Source organism: Camelina sativa, chromosome 15, assembly GCF_030686135.1.
Source record: "Camelina sativa cultivar CO46 ecotype springtype chromosome 15, ASM3068613v1".
NCBI classification, from domain to species: Eukaryota; Viridiplantae; Streptophyta; class Magnoliopsida; order Brassicales; family Brassicaceae; genus Camelina; species Camelina sativa.
This window is the reverse complement of record NC_141894.1, coordinates 7,673,307-7,691,374: the sequence shown is the minus strand read 5'-3', so window position 1 is coordinate 7,691,374 and position 18,068 is coordinate 7,673,307. Positions and strand designations below refer to the sequence as shown.

The following is an 18,068-nucleotide window of genomic DNA, read 5'->3' as shown; positions in this document are numbered from 1 at the left end:
AATTGTTATATTGAAGTGTTTTTTAACTAACAAACATCAATCTCTAATTCAAGGTAATTTTATATATTTTCGCTGCGAATGACCTGTTAGTATTTCTTATATATGAGTGTACGTGGCTTTTTAATTTGTTAAGTTGTGAAAGAGTATATCATTCATGCATACGTTCTATTACAAAACACATGCGGACATGTGGATTAATTTGTTCATGCATTGCCGGACAGTACTCCCAGAAAGTCAAAACCAAGAGAGAGGCATGATGACATGCAGTGATGCTAGAGTTACGGATAAGCCAAAAATTTTTAACAAACATGGTATAATTTTATATAAGTTCTATTATTGACTTATTTAACCTATTTAATTTTTTTTAACAAATATGGTATAAATATAAAAATCTATTTATTTATTTTTGTTATGTAGGATGTTTATTAGATATAAATGATCCAGGTTAGTTTCCATTTTTTGGAAAAAAAAGTTTTTCAAAATTTTAGTTGAATTTTAATTTCTTATACTTTCTGGGTATCAAACATTTTGATAATATATAGAAATATTCCAAATGAGCATGAAAATAGAGAGTGCAGAAGAAAAAGCCAGACATACTTGTGACAACACAAAATCAAATTCTAGAAAGTGTAAGCACGACCAAATGACAAGTCAAGTTAGGAAGAAAAGATCTTCAATTTTCTAATCTGTATATACAATTTTTTAAAAACATAATGTATAGCAGTCAAAAGGTGAGATATTATTATCACATGTTTCACCACATCGACTTTGTTTTCAATGTCGTTGATTGAAGATCATGATGGTACCAATTCATAGACATAATTAAGTGGGAAATCAATTCCTAATATATGGTGGTTCTGTACGTAATTACGCAAAACGAAAAATGTCAGGAAACCTAGAATTTGCAATAGGAGATATATTAAGCCTATTAATTAGTTACTACTCACTTGAAATGGGAGTATCTAGGTTCGTCCTACAAAATATTAACTTGAAGGTTTCAAAATAAAATATATAGAGAAATTTCAGCAACAAATTAGAAGAATGCGAACAAAGGAGGATATACAGGAATAAACTTTTCACCACTACTGAACTAAAGTTTTCCATTAGAGCTCTACGCTTCGTCTCTCTCTCTCTCAATTTTTTCTGTAGATTTAGCAAATCTGAGTGGTTTGTTTTTTGCGTTTTTATTATTACGGTTTCCCCCGCTAATTAATAAAAAAATTGGTTATTTGAATGTAGGTAAAAAAACAAATTGGTTATATATAATAGCAAACCACTTTTTTGCGTCATCTTTAATCCAATGGCTGAGATCGGTTTTATTATGTTATCTAACGGTTTAAACTTCTTAATGATTCCAACAGTTGTAAGTTTTTTCCCACAAATCATTTCTCTTCGTCGCACCCCCATCTTTCAAGAATTTCACCTGTAAATTTTTGCATCTCTTCATCGTACCTCCATCTTTTATCGCACCTTTTAACTTTTGCATTTCTTCCTCGTACCCATCTTTTTAGAATTGCACATTTTTATTGTTGCATCTTTTTGTTTCACACCTTTATGTTTTACACCTCTATACACATTTATATTTTTACACCTCTTTGTTTATTATATATAAACTTTTATGGACTACAAAAACAAGTTTCTAATTTATTGTTTTCAGAATATTTTTAAAAGTAAAAAAAAAACAAATAATTTTTTATTAGAGTGTTTCTAAATTAACCTGCATCAATATCTATATCAAGGTATTTTTATGAACTAACAAGTTAGTGTCCATTCCAAAAAATTGGTTTTGTTCCCTCCTCCATTTGTTCTCATATATTAGATTATAGATTAACGAAAAGTTTGGTTCTTCTTAAGTGCTCTGTTTGTCTTTATGTTGTCGGTTAGATAATTTACTCAAGATAGCACTTACATTTTATTATTTACTCAAGATAGCACTTACATTTAATTTTTTCAAGTTAAATAGACTAACAAAAGGACAGGATATCAATATCTATAGCACAAAGGGGCGTAATTTTTTAAATGTTGGGCTTGTTCGTTTTGATTTTTGATGAGAAGTTTTTTTTAATACAATTTTAGGAAGTTCTGTCTCAAATGATTTTTCTCTTTATCATTTCAAACGTAGCATGAGTAAAATAATGCTATGTAGCAAGAGTAAAATAGTGTGTCATGAATAGTTGCTTCTAAGATTTCTTTCGTTAAAAAAAATACAAATATCTAAATTTTCATAGTTTAAATTTTGAAGTAGAATTTTATGAATTTTGGGGATCAACTTTAATCTAATGGATGAGATTGTTTCTATTATCTCATCTAAAGGTTTAGAATTGTTGATGATCCTAACAGTTGCAAGTTTTTTTCTTCTAATAATCGTGTTTCTTCGTCGTACCCCTATCTTTTATAAATCACACCTATTAATTTTTACACCTTTTTGTTTCACACCTTTTTGTTTCATACCTCTTTGTTTATATATATATATATATATATATATATATATATTTTATGGATTTTAAAAAGAGTTTTTGTTCTTTGAGTATTATTAATAATATCACCCTTTGTTAATGATCTCAAAAGTTGCAAAGTTTTGGTCTAACAATTGTGTTTCTTCGTTGCACCCCCAATTTTGCATGTTGGCACTCGTTAGTTTCACACCCTTTTGTTTTACACCTCTTTGTTTATATAAATTTGCAATGTTTTGATCCAACAATTGTGTTTCTTCGTCGTACCCCTATCTTTCAATGGTTGCACTTGTTAGTTTTTGCACCTTTTTGTTTCACACCTCTTTGTTTTCACACTCTTTGTTTTTATATGTATACAGATTTATATGGACTTTGAAAATAGTGTTTGTTATTTGAGTATTATTAATGATCTCACCCTTTATTAATGATCTCAAAAGTTGCAAAGTTTCGGTCCAACAATTGTGTTTCTTCGTTGCACCCCCATGTTTCCATGTTGGCACCCGTTAGTTTTCACACCCTTTTGTTTTACACCTCTTTGTTTATATAAAATTGCAATGTTTTGATCCAACAATTGTGTTTCTTCGTCGTACCCCTAGCTTTCAATAGTTGCACTTGTTAGTTTTTGCACTTTTTTGTTTCACACCTCTTTGTTTTCACACTCTTTGTTTTTATATAGATACTGTTTTTTTATGGATTTTGAAAAGAATTTTTGTTCTTTGAGTATTATTAATGATCTCACCCTTTGTTAATGATCTCACCCTTTGTTAATGATCTCAAAAGTTGCAAAGTTTATGTCCAACTATTGTGTTTCTTCGTTGCATCCCCAGCTTTCTATGTTGGCACCCATTAGTTTTCACACCCTTTTGTTTTACACCTCTTTGTTTATATAAAGTTACAATGTTTTGATCCAACAATTCTGTTTCTTCGTTGTACATCTAGCTTTCAAAGGTTGCACTTGTTAGTTTTCATACTTTTTTATTTTACACCTTTGTTTCACACCTCTTTCTTTTCACACATTTTTGTTTTTTATATATATACAGATTTTTATGGATTTTGAAAAGAGTTTTTATCATTTAAGTATTATTAATGATCTCACCCTTTGTTAATGATCTCAAAAGTTGCAAAGGCTCGATCCAACAATTGTGTTTTTTCATCGCACCCCCAACTTTCCATTTAGGAACACGTTAGTTTTCACACCTTTTAGTTTTACACCTCTTTGTTTATATAAAGTTGCAGTGTTTTGATCCAACAATTGTGTTTCTTCGTCGTACCCCTTGATTTAAATGTTTGCATTTGTTAGTTTTCACACATTTTTATTTCACACGTCTTTATTTTCATATTTTTGCATCTCTTCGGCATACCCCCATCTTTCAAAAATCGCACATATTAGTTTTGCACCTTTTTTCACACCTCTATGTTTTACACCTTTATATTTTACACATCTTTATTTATATATAAACTTTTATGAAACACAAAAACAAGTTTCGAATTTATTGTTTTCTGAATATTTTTTAAACTTACAAGTTAATAAATAAAATCATAGATTTATATGTTTATATACTATAGCAAACTCACTTTTAGGGGTTAATTTAAATATAATAGATGAGATTGTTTTTTATTAGCTCATCTAACTGTTTAGATTTGTTAATGATCTTAAAAGTTGCAATATTTGATCCAACAATTGTGTTTGTTCGTCGTACTCACAGCTTTCAATGTTCACATTTGTTAGTTTTCGCACTTTTTTGTTTCACACCTCTTTGTTTGTATATATATATATATATATATATATATATATATGGATCTTGAAAAGAGTTTTTGTTCTTTGAGTATTGTTTAACACCTCCAAACTTAAAAATTCTGAGTATTATTTTCTTTCAATTTATTAATCAACATTGATTCACTCATTTTTGTTAAAAAATTTGGATTGTTTTATTTATTGATTCATTCATCTAACTTTTGTTTGGTGTCGTTTTCCATCTAACCGTATTAATCATCTCTTTCAAGTATTAATTTAGGTAATTAATTGTGATTTCTAATTTTTCATAGATTTATCTTTTTAGTCAATTTGGTTGGTTGCAGTTGCAGCTATGAGCTCTTTCTCCCTGATTCTCTTATTATTTTTTATAAATTTTGATAGGACAGTGAGTTAAGTTTCATTTTATGTGAATATCTTTCAAAATTGATTATCTCAGTATGACTCAGTAAACCTAGATTTTATATATCTTTAACATTATTCTCTTATTGTCACTTAATCGATTTTTTATTTTTATATATACAACAAATATTTTATTTAACTAATTTGGTTAATTCATCTTAGTCATTATTTATATCTTTTATATTATACAGTTAAAAAATTTTCATAAAATTTTCACTCGAAATGTAAAATTAACAATGTTAGTCATTTTAAGTTTTCACTTTCCCGTGCGGTAACGCACGGACCGACATCTTAGTATAAAATAAAAGAAATTCATTATAGACGGTACACATATAGACGGTACACATCTTAGTACCAATAGAAATTCATTATAGACGTATCTTGTATCTTCTATTGGTCAGTATATATATGAATGATAGAGAGATAATAAGCGAACTCATATTGTTTCTTGTACTAATACTATTGTAAAAAAAAATTCATTTTATTCTATGCTAATTGCTGTTTCATTTTCGGGTCTATATATGTTATTTATTCGCATAGTTGATAAAAATATAACAAATTAGTTGTTTATTTTCTTTTTCTCCGTATTAATTCTTATGTACATCAAAATAAAAATGAATATATTTTGTAATTGTTTTAACAATATATATATCTTTTTAATCTTGTTAATATTTCATAAGATTTTAGAGTGTTATGACTTATGTGTAATAATATTTTCTTTTTAAAAAAAAAGGTAGAGAAAAAGAAGATATGATCTCTCTTTTATCCTCTAATCTTGGTCGTGATTTGTGAAACATTCGGTTTTGTGTTTTAAAATCTTAAAATTAATTTTACGTAACCAGAGATGATCACTAAAACTTCAAGCTTCATCTATTGAAACCTAATACTTTCTTTCTCTATCATGTCTTCTCTTGACCATAAGATCACACCTGATACCGAATATGAGAAAAAGACATGCCCTTTTAAATAACAGAGGAGAGGATTTAACAAAAGAAACTACTTACAACACACCCCATAAAAAATGCAATTACACAATGGGCCTTCTAGAAACTACTTACAAACACACTCCGAAGGCCTTAAAGCCCAAACTTATTTGGGTAGGCTTATTATGCACGGAAAGGAAAAAAAACACACTTGTGATTTGATATAATTGGGTAGAAACGCGAGTTACAACTGAATTTTACTACTTGCGGCGCGTGTAGTTTCCGTACAACAGCCGTCTCTGCGAGTCTCTCTGTGACTCTGAGAGTGTGCAGCTCACTCGCTATCATCATTTACGGTTATAACAGAACGATGTATACATACACACTTATATCGATACATACACTCACTCAACGACAAAATAAAAGATCTCTCTTTCTTCTCTGCTTCACTCGTCTTCTCCAATTTACTCTTTTTTTTTTTCCTCTGCAGAGTCTCTCTTTCATCACTTTCTCGGAAAAAAAAAAAGTTTTTGTTTCTTTCTATAGAGAGATTGAGAGATTACGATACGAAGAAGAAGAGACCATGGCGCTCGTGAAATCTGAAACGAAGGCGTCGGGAAATCAACAGCAGCATTCTTCAAGGTTTACATCTTCGCTTTACGTCGGTGATCTTAGCCCAGACGTGACGGAGCAAGATCTCATCCACAAATTCTCTTTGACTGTTCCTGTCTCCTCCGTTCATCTTTGCCGTAACTCCGTCACCGGAAAATCCTTGTGTTACGCTTACATCAACTTCGATTCTCCTTCCACCGGTAAAACAAATTACAACACTTCGTCCTTTCTTTAATCCGTTTCGTTTCTTAAATCTCTGTTTTTGGTTTCTTCGTATAATCGTTTCTTCTTTCGTTCTGTAAAACCCCTAAAATCTTGTTAAAACCCTAGAAATTTCCCGAATTTTTGATGAATCGCTTCTGATTAATCTTTGTGTTTTCTTGTTGATTCTTTGGGTGGTTTAGCGTCGAATGCTATGGCGTGCTTAAACCATACTGATTTGAAGGGGAAGGCTATGCGAATAATGTGGTCTCGGAGGGATCTTCAATACCGTCGTACTACTGGGCTTGGAAATCTATACGTTAAGAATCTTGACAGCTCGATCACTAGCATTTGCTTAGAGCGAATGTTTTCCCCCTATGGAGACGTACTCTCTTGCAAAGTCGCTGAAGAGAATGGCAAAAGTAAAGGTTTTGGCTTTGTTCAGTTTCATACAGAGCAATCTGCTGCAACTGCTCGTTCTGCTCTCCATGGCTCTGTCGTTGATGGCAAGAAACTGTAAGTTAAATTGTGGCTTTAAGCATGATTTCTTTATTGGTTGATTGAAGGTTAATGATGAGTGATTGATTGTTTTACTTGGTCTGTTTCTTTCTTTAGGTTCGTAGCCAAGTTCATCAACAAGAATGAAAGAGCAGCTATGGCAGGACATCAAGAATCCACAAACGTTTATGTGAAGAATCTGATTGAAACTGTTACAGAGGATTATCTACATACACTGTTTTCTCCATATGGGACAATCTCAAGTGTTGTGGTTATGAGGGATGGTATGGGAAGATCTAGAGGTTTCGGATTTGTCAACTTCTGCAATCCAGTAAATGATAAGAAAGCTGTGAAATCTCTCCATGGACAACCACTTGGTAACTCAACCTTCTTCTTCTGAGCCCAATACTTAGTACATTGTCATTAGACCAGAGTTTCTGAATTTAGAACTTTGCTTTTATGATTAGGATCGAAGACTTTGTTTGTTGGAATGGCACTGAGAAGTGATGAAAGGAAGGAGATGCTGAAGCAAAAATACAAGGGCAACTTTATTGCCAAGTCTAACATGGGATGGTCCAATCTGTACGTGAAGAACTTGAGTGAATCAATGAATGAAACAAGACTGCGAGAAATATTTGGAAGCTATGGGAAAATAGTCTCAGCTAAAGTGATGCGTCATGAGAATGGTAGAAGTAAGGGATTCGGCTTTGTGTGTTTCTCTAACTGTGAAGCGTCCAAACAGGCTAAAAGAGAGCTCAATGGTATACTATAACTAATGTAGTCTAGCTTATCTTTGCTCTACTAGACCTAACTGGTATTTACTGATACAATTTGCACGACTATTACTCTTGCTGCTTACAGGGTTTAAAGTTGATGGAAAACGATTTGTTGTTCGAGTTGCTGAGCGCAAAGAGGATCGACTCAAGAGGTTGCAGCAATACTTTCATGGACAACCACAGCATTACACGCAAGTTCCTACTGTCCCTCAGCCAGTCCTCCCATCTGTGCCCAGCAGCTTTCATGGACAACCACATCATTACACGCAAGTTCCTCCTGTCCCTTCACCAGCTCAGGCAGTCTTCCCATCTGTGCCCAGCTGCTTGTATGGACAACCATGTCATTACACGCAAGTTCCTCCAGTCACTTCACCAGCTCAGCCAGTCCTCCCATCTGTGCCCAGCAGCTTTCATGGACAACCACATCATTACACGCAAGTTCCTCCTGTCCCTTACGGTGCATCTTATTACTATATGGCGCCTCAGTTACCACAAATGTTTAGCCACCAAAACATCACCACCTATGTAAGCATTTCTCTGCTTCTTTAAACAAACCCAAAACCTGTCTTCAAATTAAATATAACTCACACTTCCTATTATTATAACTCAGGTTCCAGCTGGCCAGGCTCCTCTCAAGGAGAAAAGATCAGTGCACCTAGTCTACAAACACCCGGTATGCCTTCATTAACACTAACATGTGCTGAATCTTCCATTATCTCCAAGGTTTTTTTGTTAAGGTTAAAATGTTTGCTCAGTCGGAAGTTTTGATTCCTAAGTTGGTATTTTTCTGCAGGCTTATCCCTTTGCCAAAAGTGGTGCCAAACAGAAACTTGTCTTTAAGGGTGAGGGTAACCGAACTTTAGAGGCTGCGACATGCTCAAAAGCAACAACATCTGCTGAGAACCGTAGAGAAGCATCACCCGCTTTGAAAGTAATGTCGTCACCAAAAGTGAAGAAGGCAGAGAAGTCAGGAAAACAAATTGCACTAATTGGAGGGGGCTGCTTAAACATTGGCCCTGCTGCTGTGGCTTGACATCTCTCACCGCTTAGAATTCCACTGCTTTCATTTTAACCCTTCAATAGCTTTTGCTCATAGAAATTGTACAGATTACAAGAGCTTCGATCTGTAGATCTTTAGATCTACAACTCTTTAACAGGAAAATGCAGAGGTAGGTTGTATATAGTTTCTGGTACTAAGTGTTCTCAAACTTTTGATTTTCTTGTAGTAAGTTTCAATACATTTTAGTAAATAGTGGTGGTTTGATACATAGTTCAAAGAGAAACAAATGTATGACTCAAGGTTTTACAGAAACAGCAATTTGAAAAGAGAAGATATGACATATAATGAAAGATCTATCATCCACCGATAAGAGAGAAGCCCTGTCCAATTAAAGAACTGGCAAGAATTTCATTGGCAGCTTCCGAGGGATGAACACTGTCCCAGAACACATACTGAGTAGCATTGGGACATGTTCCCAACGATTTCGGATTGCACAAGAGTGAAGTTGTTTCGACTGTTCCTGTTCCACAACATCCTTTGGTTGCTTCAGTGAATCCTGCAGTTAGACAAAAAAAGATGAATAATGTGTCATGGATTTTCTAAAGCAGAGCAGCAACAATAAATGTTATAAATATATAAGTCCATTTTTGTGACTTACCGGATTTGGAAGGGTTCTGAACAAGATCATAGAGTGGAGTGAAGATGTCGAAGACAACAATTTTAAGACCAGAATACTGCTTCTGAAGCTTTGAAGCAGCTGCATTAAGCTTCTTGTTGAATTGCTGAGCATCTGTGTTGAGTCTTTGAACACAACCTTTTTCATGGAAACCGAAAAGGGTTCTTGCAGCTGGAAGACATCCCGTTGGAGGCAGAGAAGTCACACCGATCTTCCTTGCTCCAACCCCGTACACTTGCTGCAACATTTAATCAAAACTCAAAAATGTCACATCTTGTATTCTTTGCAATTGAAAACAGAGGGATGGATAACCAAGGAAAAAGTTTTACCTTGATAAATGTAGAGAAGTTATCGATAAGGAAAGATCCGTACTGATCAACAGTGTAGACTTTGTTAAGCAGAGGATTCACATAGTAATTTTGAACAAAGTCACTGCTTCCTGCACTTAAGAGACAGATTGCTCCGCTTATGATCGAATCAGCTTTTTTGCTTCCTGCAATTTTTATCAGCTTGCTCTTGTATTCCTTGAAGTACTCAACTTGCTGATACAACGGGATCGCATGCTGTCCCAACAAAAAAGAACAAAATTCATCAAACAGATCTAATAAGAAATGTATCAGAAGAAAGAGCAGTCACTTACATTGATAAGAGCAGCTTTGTCATCATAACCTGAAGCTGCAGAAGCGAAGTTAGCACCAATGAGAAGGTTCTTCCCTGACGCTTCAGGACTTAGATAAGCTGGTGGGTACTTAGTGAATCCTAGAGTCTCAGCTGTCACAGAGTAAACACACAAAAGACTTCAGTTTCAAACAACTTAAAGAAGATAGGTAGCTTGGTTTACAAGTAAAAACACTCTTACCGGTAATATCAGTAGCTAGTTTGCCGTTGCAGAAACGCCCGGTGGGTTTGTGGTTAGCGAAATCACGGCCGTAAGGAGGGTAATCAGCTCTGAAAATGGTCGGGAGGTAGTTGTTGTTGCCGACATCAACTACAGAGTCTCCGAATGTCATGATCGCAGGAACTAGTTGAGCAAAGGAGATTTGGAGTACAGAGAAGGCAGAGACCAATGTGAGAAGCAAAAACGACATCGTGCGACGATCCATGTTTTTGCTTTGGTATGTGTTAATGGTGAAAGATTACATGTACTTTGGTTTATATATATACATAGACAAAGAGGGTAGGAGTTAGTTTACTTCAATGTTGTTGTGTCAACTCTGTATACACAGACTCTCTCTCTTATTCAATATTTCTCCAACCATTTTTTTTTTTGATTCGTGGAAAAAAAAACTGAACCAGCCTGTTTTTTGCATAATTCAATTTTATTAGGTAAATTTCTTAAATAAACTTTACCTTTTAACGGAAAAAAGTTGCACATGGATGCCATAAATAGGATCTGGTCTGTGCTTAAAGTAAAGGAAGATGGAGGTTGTGAGAGTGAGTGAGATACATATATAGCTATGGCTAATAAATGAGAGTAGTTTCACGTCGCTTTGAATAATTGATTTAGCAATTAATTAAATTCATATGTATAAAGATTTAAGAAGATATATAGTTTATGTATTAGGCTGTTCTGTTTTTTTTTCTATTTCTTTTTCTTTTGGGAGAGAAATTTATTGCTCTATCTACGTCTACGACCACTGTGTATAGTGTAGACTTTTACGTGGAAGAAGTTGAAATAAATTCTAATAAATGCTGGGTCTTTTAAATAAAACCAGAAAACTTGTGATTTATTTCTCTGCATTATGGATTTTTATTTTTCCATGCATAAGGTCTGAATATAGCTGACCAAAAATAAAGAATAAATTTGAAATTCTGAACACAAAGGAGTTTAGTTATCTCATTGTATGAAAACATAAGACATGCATGTAAGTGTAATTAAATTAGGAATTGTTATATAATTAGTGTCGTATAGCAAAGTTTTTTTTAACTTAAAAATAGTTTGCATCTAAGCCTTTTATTATTTTTATTTTTAGTTTTTGTTATGAACAGTTCTAGTGGAGACTAGTAGAATCTAATCTATAATAACAAATTGTCTTTCATAATGAGATAAAATAGGTCAAAATATATAGGTCGCGAACGACGACGCTGTCTAGAAGACTAGAACAAACCGAATAAGGTAAAGCATTATTTAATTTGTTTTTTTCAACAATGTAATGCATTCGTTATAGTAGAATCGATTAATGCATTCTTTTGCCCACAATTTTCCGTATCCCGTTATTATTGGTTGCCAAAATGCGGGAAAAGGGTCATTTCATACTTGTACATTTCCAGAAGTGCGAATTTTTACCTGTACAAATTATTATTGCCAATTTAAACATGTACTCTGATATAATTCAAAATTCATACATGTACTTTCAAAATTGAGCCAAATTCTGAAATCTACATTGAGGGATGCTGACTCAGACTCGACGTGTATAATGATGTGGCATCATCTTCTCCAAACGATGTCGTTTTGCTCCTTTTATTTCGAAAAAAATGTCTAAAATAGCAATTCCCTTGCTTCGAAGCCACCACATTTAAGACGATTTAAATCTGCTTTAAACCAGTTGAGCCGACAACCGTATTCGAAAGTAGCACACACGTTTATAATTATAAACCTAAACAATCGACCTATTTATCCATTGTCCACACACATGATCCGACAACCATATCCATGGCTCACTCGAATCTTTGTAGCTCCTCGATAAAAACAATCAATTTATCACTTATACTTTCATCTTTTTTAGTAATTTTGTGTTAAGTTTTAAAGATTCAAATGAAAACAATGGATTATTAAAGTGAAATTCTTTGTGACCAATTGAATGTTTAGACGATGGATTATTAAACAATGGATTAGATCTTTGCATCTCAGGTCCGTAAGTTATGGAAGAGGAGAAATCGACGGCATACTCCGACGCTCTCACGCGTAAAGGCGAAGGAGCTGCTCACTTCAAGCAAGGCCTCGGCTTCTCTTCCGGTGGCAATGTCGTTTCGAGAAGAAGAAGAACTAATGAATTCCAAATGAGAAAATCAAATCATGAACCCTAGATTTCTTATTTTCCCCCAAATTCCAAACGATGTCGTTTTATTATCCAAAACTATGTATTGTTTAGGTTTATAATTACAAAAATTGTATGATATTCTCGTATATGGTTATTGGATCAACTGGTTACAAGCATACCCAAGCCAGCTTACAGGTTTTGGGTTCGAACGTAGTGGGTTGCCATTTTGAACATTTTTGTGAAATAAAAAGAGCAAAACGACGTCGTTTGGAGAAGACGATGCCACATCATTATACACGTCGAGTTTGAGTCAGCATCCCTCAATGTGAATTTCGGAAGTTGGCTCAGTTTTGATAATACATGTATGAATTTTGAATTTTATCAGAGTAAATGTTTAAATTGACACTAATAGTTTGTACAGGTAAAAATTCGCACTTCTGAAAATGTACAGGTATGAAATAACCCTTTTCTCACCAAAATGCTACAAATACGAGGTAATCGTAAAGATAAACTCTTACTTTACATAAAAAGCAAAAGTAAATATAAACTCTTTAAAAGAAATACCATTTAAGGATAAAGAAAACATTGAGAAAATTTGGACCGTTTATTCATACATAATATAAAATGTCCAAAGATCTTCTTTATAATAACGTACATTGCAATATATAAATACTAAAAAATAAAGAGGAACTATTTTATTATATATGATTATTCTACAAAATTCGACGACGATTCCTCATTTATCTCTCTTGCTCGCTCTCTCTCTTTACTTGGGCCTACGTGCTGTCTCCTTTGGCCCCGCCTGCCTTGCCAACTGTTCATTACAAAACTTAATTAAGTTCAGCAAATACACTACTAGTAGCTAGTATAAGAAAAAGTGATTAGTAGGTTTAATCCGATGATTATGTGATTCATTAAGGTATAACTAAGTGATCAGTGGCTTGCCTGGAAGTAATGTTCAAGCTTCTTTCTCAACGTTGAGTGTTCTTTCTTCAGTTGATGAAATGTCCTCAAGCATCTATGGATCGGTCGGCAAGTTAAAAGAAAACTAATTAGGGAGTCGAAAATCAAACAAGACAAAAGTTTAAGGTTCATTGGATTGCTTCCGTATCTTTATATATTTATTTTCAGTTTGACCCCATAAGTTTGTATTCCATCAAAAATGAGACACATGAAGGTGTAAGTGTTAAAAGACGAGCATACCCTTCAGCATTTCCAGCTCTGCAGTATTCTCTAAACTTTGTGCATTCAGTCTTCACCTTACTTGCCCCAATACTACAAAAACAAGGAAAACACATACATTATGTCAATAGTAGCATTGCAAAACTACGATCCTAAAACTTTTTTGTAGTCAAGTAAATTTTTTCATTGAATAATGAGAATGGAAATATGTAAATTTTTTTTTTATATGTTCTTTGTTTTACACTCTTTTTTTCTTGAACACATTTTTTAACTACTAAAATCTTTGCATTTTTTTCCTAACTACTACATTTTTTTTTCTTAGGATAGTAACTGATTTTGGCAAAATTACAGGGGAAATTATTACCTCGTGCTGCTTCCCTTAAACTGATGCATGTAATTATCGAGCCTATTGAAATCAAATGATCCTCTTTCCCTGCATTGTTAAAATAAATTAGAAAAATCGAAACAAATTACGCAAAAATAGAAAGATTGAAAATAAAATAAAAAAACTACTCACAAAGCTTGGTCAATGTTATTGATTAATCGAGCTGAATCTTTGAAGTATAATGCGGAAACTTCTTCAACAAAATTAGGGTTTGCATCATCTTGGAGCTCTTCTAACTCCATGAATTGTTCGTCGAGATATCCCTGCATGCATTTTCCCCATATTAGCTTTTGATTCATTCATTTTTCTGTTTTCTTAGAAGAAATTCATAACTAGTAAGAATATAAATAAATACAAAAACACTACGAAAGAAAAATTAAAGAAACCTGATCAAAGAGGGACTGCTTAATGAGTGCCACCTGCCTCTGCATTTTTGTTTAAACTTTGAGAAAACTTAACAATAACTAAGTGAGAAATCGCCCAAACTAGTAATTCGTTTTTATCTTAGGTAATTCGTGTGGCAATGCAATATTGAAACGGTGGACATCTAAGATATATATAGGGGAAAAATAGAATATAAAATAATTTTATATTACACATCAAAAAAGAGAAAGTAGAAAAGAGAAGAGAATATTTATAAAAATGATGGGAACATAAAAATGATGGGAACCTGCAACGTAAGGGACATGAATTATGTATTCTCATACTTCGAAAAAATAGAAAAAGGAAACGTGTATTATCAGCTTATTTCGTTAACAAATATATGCATTTCTCAATATATTTTTATTTATATTTAATTACATATCGTAGGTGTAATATATCTAATGATATATGTCTCAGTAAAAGTTATTATATATGTGAATTTTATAGTAATTTTTATGTTTTAAGTTTTGAACATGCATGAGATTTCAATATATTAGCGAATTCCTCAATATAAGTTGTTTATTTATTATTAGTAGTGTACATGATGAATATAAACAAGTAACAAACTACTGTGGATGATCGATATATATTGCCCCAAAAAATGATTGAAATGCTTCAAAATCTCAATATATTAATCAAAGGATCTCATGAATGGCGAATAGCGGAATATATCTAATACTATTATTTAAATACTTACATCATAGAAACAGGTAAATTTCGAATTAGAGCCCAAAAGCTAAACGTTGCTGCTGTACGAAACACATCTTCGGAAAATGGCAGCAAAAGATATACTAATAAAATGAATTTGGACAAGAATTTTTCTGAAAGTGAAAACGAAAAGTTCTAATTTAAAAATGGTATACAGTTCAAGAGAAATATATTCTCAACAAATCAAATGACCGTTTCCGTCTTGATTAATTACTGAATATTTAATACATGTTTTCACAAAGTTTCTTTAATATCAAAATAATATTTTGGGTATTTTTTAAGGTTTTGATTTGCATAATAGTTTATTTCTGGAAAGAAACATACATATGAATAAAATTGGGCAACAAAAAATGTTTTGTTTCTGAAAGAAAAAAAAAAAAAAAGGTCGAACTCGCATTGTAACAAACATTATTATGGTAGAATTGATTACTTTATTTCGAATAATTTTAGCTACAAAATTTTAATCAGTGAACATATGGATATGACTAAAAATATAGATGTTAATTTCATGTATTTAATATTTTCATATTTTTCTTATACTAAATGGACATCTACATATATAGTACATATAATTGTGCTTTTATACTCTTTCTGTTTCACAATGTCATTTTGACATATTTCATACAAATTAAAAATATTAAAATATACATTTCACAAAAATATTTTAATTCTAGGATAAAGATAAAATTAGGAATTCTAAGTAAACGATGCGTTGAAATATAAAATGATGCATTGGAAATGTAAAAAAGATATTTTTTGTGAAACAAAAATATAATTTTACAATGACAATCTTTATGAAATAGAAGGAATATCAGATAAAGTTGATGTTAAAAGACAAATATCATACAAATTCAGCTAATTGAGAAAAGGTTAATTTTATTATAACAACAACGTCAACCTAAACGAAAGAAAATGTTCTACTAGTTATTATATATAATATATATATATATATACATATATATATTTATATTTTGAACAACTACTAGTTATATTTTTGTATATAAAATATAAAAGATAAAATTGATTTTATTGGGTGTATTACACAACTCTTGGGCACTACAAATTTTGTGCTGTGTGAATTCCAAAATTTCTTTACCATTTGACAAAACAACAATGAAGGTGAAGGTGTGTGCTGGTGAGAGGGTGTTGTGTTCCAAAGAAAGGCTAGTGCTTGTGCGGATGCGTACGTTTCCTACTTCTATTTTGTTAAGACAGTTGCTAAAAAAAACTAATGGAGGATATGAGGAGATACGCCAAACCAAAAAAAAAACAAAGAAAGAGAGAGGGAATAAGATACATATGTCCAACGAGTAATAATAAACCATAAATTTCTGTTATTGGAAACAAGGAACAAGTATCTAAAAAGGAAAAACTGAACCAAAAGCAGAGAACATAACAATTGTGATCTAAATGATTGACACAAAGACATAAAAGATCTTTTTTATCATTACAGCATGATTTGTTCCTTCTCTCTCTATCTCTCAGACAAGCATCGTGAGATATATCGAATTACACAAGAGAGAGAGAGAGAGAGAGATTGATCATGTACAGAAAACTTCAGCTTTATTTATTCGTCCGCCCACCAAACCAATCTCACATAAAGAGACTTGTCTAGTACATATTTTTGGGTGGAAGTGGGTTTAGAATATAAGTTTTTATTATTGCTTGCTGTCTCATCTCGATTATTCTCCTTAATTCCGACCTTCCTCTCTAACAACAAATATACTTTATACCCAAAAAATTAGAAAGAAAAATCATTCAAAAGCTTGTGAGGTTTAACATCATAAAAAGACAAGTGATCATATCTAACTTACCTTTGGTATTTAAATCTAATGTCATTTTTTTTTATATAACTTTTGTTATTATCATAGTGCAAGATAAAATTCTAATAAATGCTGATGAATTTCATGGCAATTATTTAATTTTTGTTTAGATAATTGGATTGATACATATGCCATTTTCATTATTGAAAACATCAATCACTGTAAATTTCTAAAAATGATCACATCTTAGTTATTAAAAGAAAATAATTCTTTTTTTTTAATGAAGTTATGTCTATTTATAAGCTAAGGGTAGTCTTATTGTTATCATGAACTCTTTATCTGTCATGCACCTCTCGTTGGGAGAAAATATGAGGAATTGAGTTTTACTATTAGGAAATAGAGTACTAGACTATAGGGGTTAGGGTAGGTTAGGGTTAGACAAAATCAGTCTTCTGATTCTTTAGTAGGTTTGCTTGTTCCACTATTAATTAGTTCCTAAGATTGAAAGATTAATACATGTTTAGTTGATTTTAAAAATGATATATAGATATTCTTCGGAAAGTTTGTCGTGAGATTTTTTTGTTTGATAGACATGACACTACAACAAATATGTACATTGATAGCAGACGGATATAGCTCATTTTCCGTCACTGCTATGAAAGATGAGATTTTTTTTCGCTTACTTTTTAATAGCATCTTATTAACGCTATGATAGGAAAATTATGTAGCGGGAAACAAAAGTGACTTTTGTCCGCCAATACTTAGTGAAATTATTCACTTAATCGCCAAATAAAAAAAAAAACCCAAAAACTCGACACACTCTCTCTCTCTCTCTCGTTACAACCTAAGCTCAACCTAAGAAGATTTCTTCTTCTAAATTCTCTGTGTGTGCTCAAATTCTTCTAAATTTCTTATCAATTCTTCAGTTTTATCGCCGTTTGTGAAAAGCCCCAATTTCGCCGTTTGTGAAAAGCCCCAATTTCGCCCTAAATCTCCATATCCATCGCAATTGATAGCTCGAATCCATTTTTGAGGCATGTCTTTCTTCTTCCTCCTAATTTCGTTATTTGTTTCGATTATTTGTGATTTCAAACAGCTTTTGATTTCGATAAGGGTCAGATTTAGTTATCTGTTTTGTTAGGGTTCGATTTATCTAGATTTATTTCGTTATCTGTTTTTTAGGGTTCGATTATTTACAGATTTTGAGAATGTGGAGTTTCGAATCCATCTGTTTTGTTAGGGTTCGATTATTTACAGATTTGACTCAAAAATAGCTTTTGGATTTGAGTATTTGCGCCTTCATAAACTGAACGATTTTTTTTTTTTCCCAAG

At 32.5% G+C, this 18,068-nt stretch overlaps 3 protein-coding genes across 3 annotated transcripts; 1 reads left to right on the top strand and 2 right to left on the bottom strand.

Annotated features, from left to right (window-relative positions):
• Positions 1-5,858: 5,858 nt before the first annotated feature.
• Positions 5,859-8,868, top strand: LOC104745970 (polyadenylate-binding protein 6-like). Its single transcript, XM_010467360.3, has 7 exons — positions 5,859-6,343; positions 6,548-6,860; positions 6,960-7,219; positions 7,310-7,603; positions 7,704-8,143; positions 8,229-8,291; positions 8,412-8,868. Exons 1-7 carry the CDS (start codon positions 5,902-5,904, stop codon positions 8,649-8,651), a joined length of 2,052 nt encoding a protein of 683 aa, XP_010465662.2. The 5' UTR covers positions 5,859-5,901; the 3' UTR covers positions 8,652-8,868.
• Positions 8,834-10,715, bottom strand: LOC104745969 (GDSL esterase/lipase APG). Its single transcript, XM_010467358.3, has 5 exons — positions 10,154-10,715; positions 9,935-10,065; positions 9,624-9,857; positions 9,277-9,532; positions 8,834-9,174 (listed from the first exon to the last, which is right to left on the bottom strand). The coding sequence occupies exons 1-5, from the start codon at positions 10,395-10,397 to the stop codon at positions 8,975-8,977; spliced, it is 1,065 nt and encodes a 354-aa protein (XP_010465660.1). The 5' UTR covers positions 10,398-10,715; the 3' UTR covers positions 8,834-8,974.
• Positions 10,716-12,860: 2,145 nt separating this feature from the next.
• On the bottom strand, positions 12,861-14,381 carry LOC104745968 (histidine-containing phosphotransfer protein 4-like). Its single transcript, XM_010467357.3, has 6 exons — positions 14,229-14,381; positions 13,975-14,105; positions 13,822-13,890; positions 13,479-13,550; positions 13,221-13,293; positions 12,861-13,089 (listed from the first exon to the last, which is right to left on the bottom strand). The coding sequence occupies exons 1-6, from the start codon at positions 14,271-14,273 to the stop codon at positions 13,042-13,044; spliced, it is 438 nt and encodes a 145-aa protein (XP_010465659.1). The 5' UTR covers positions 14,274-14,381; the 3' UTR covers positions 12,861-13,041.
• Positions 14,382-18,068: the final 3,687 nt, after the last annotated feature.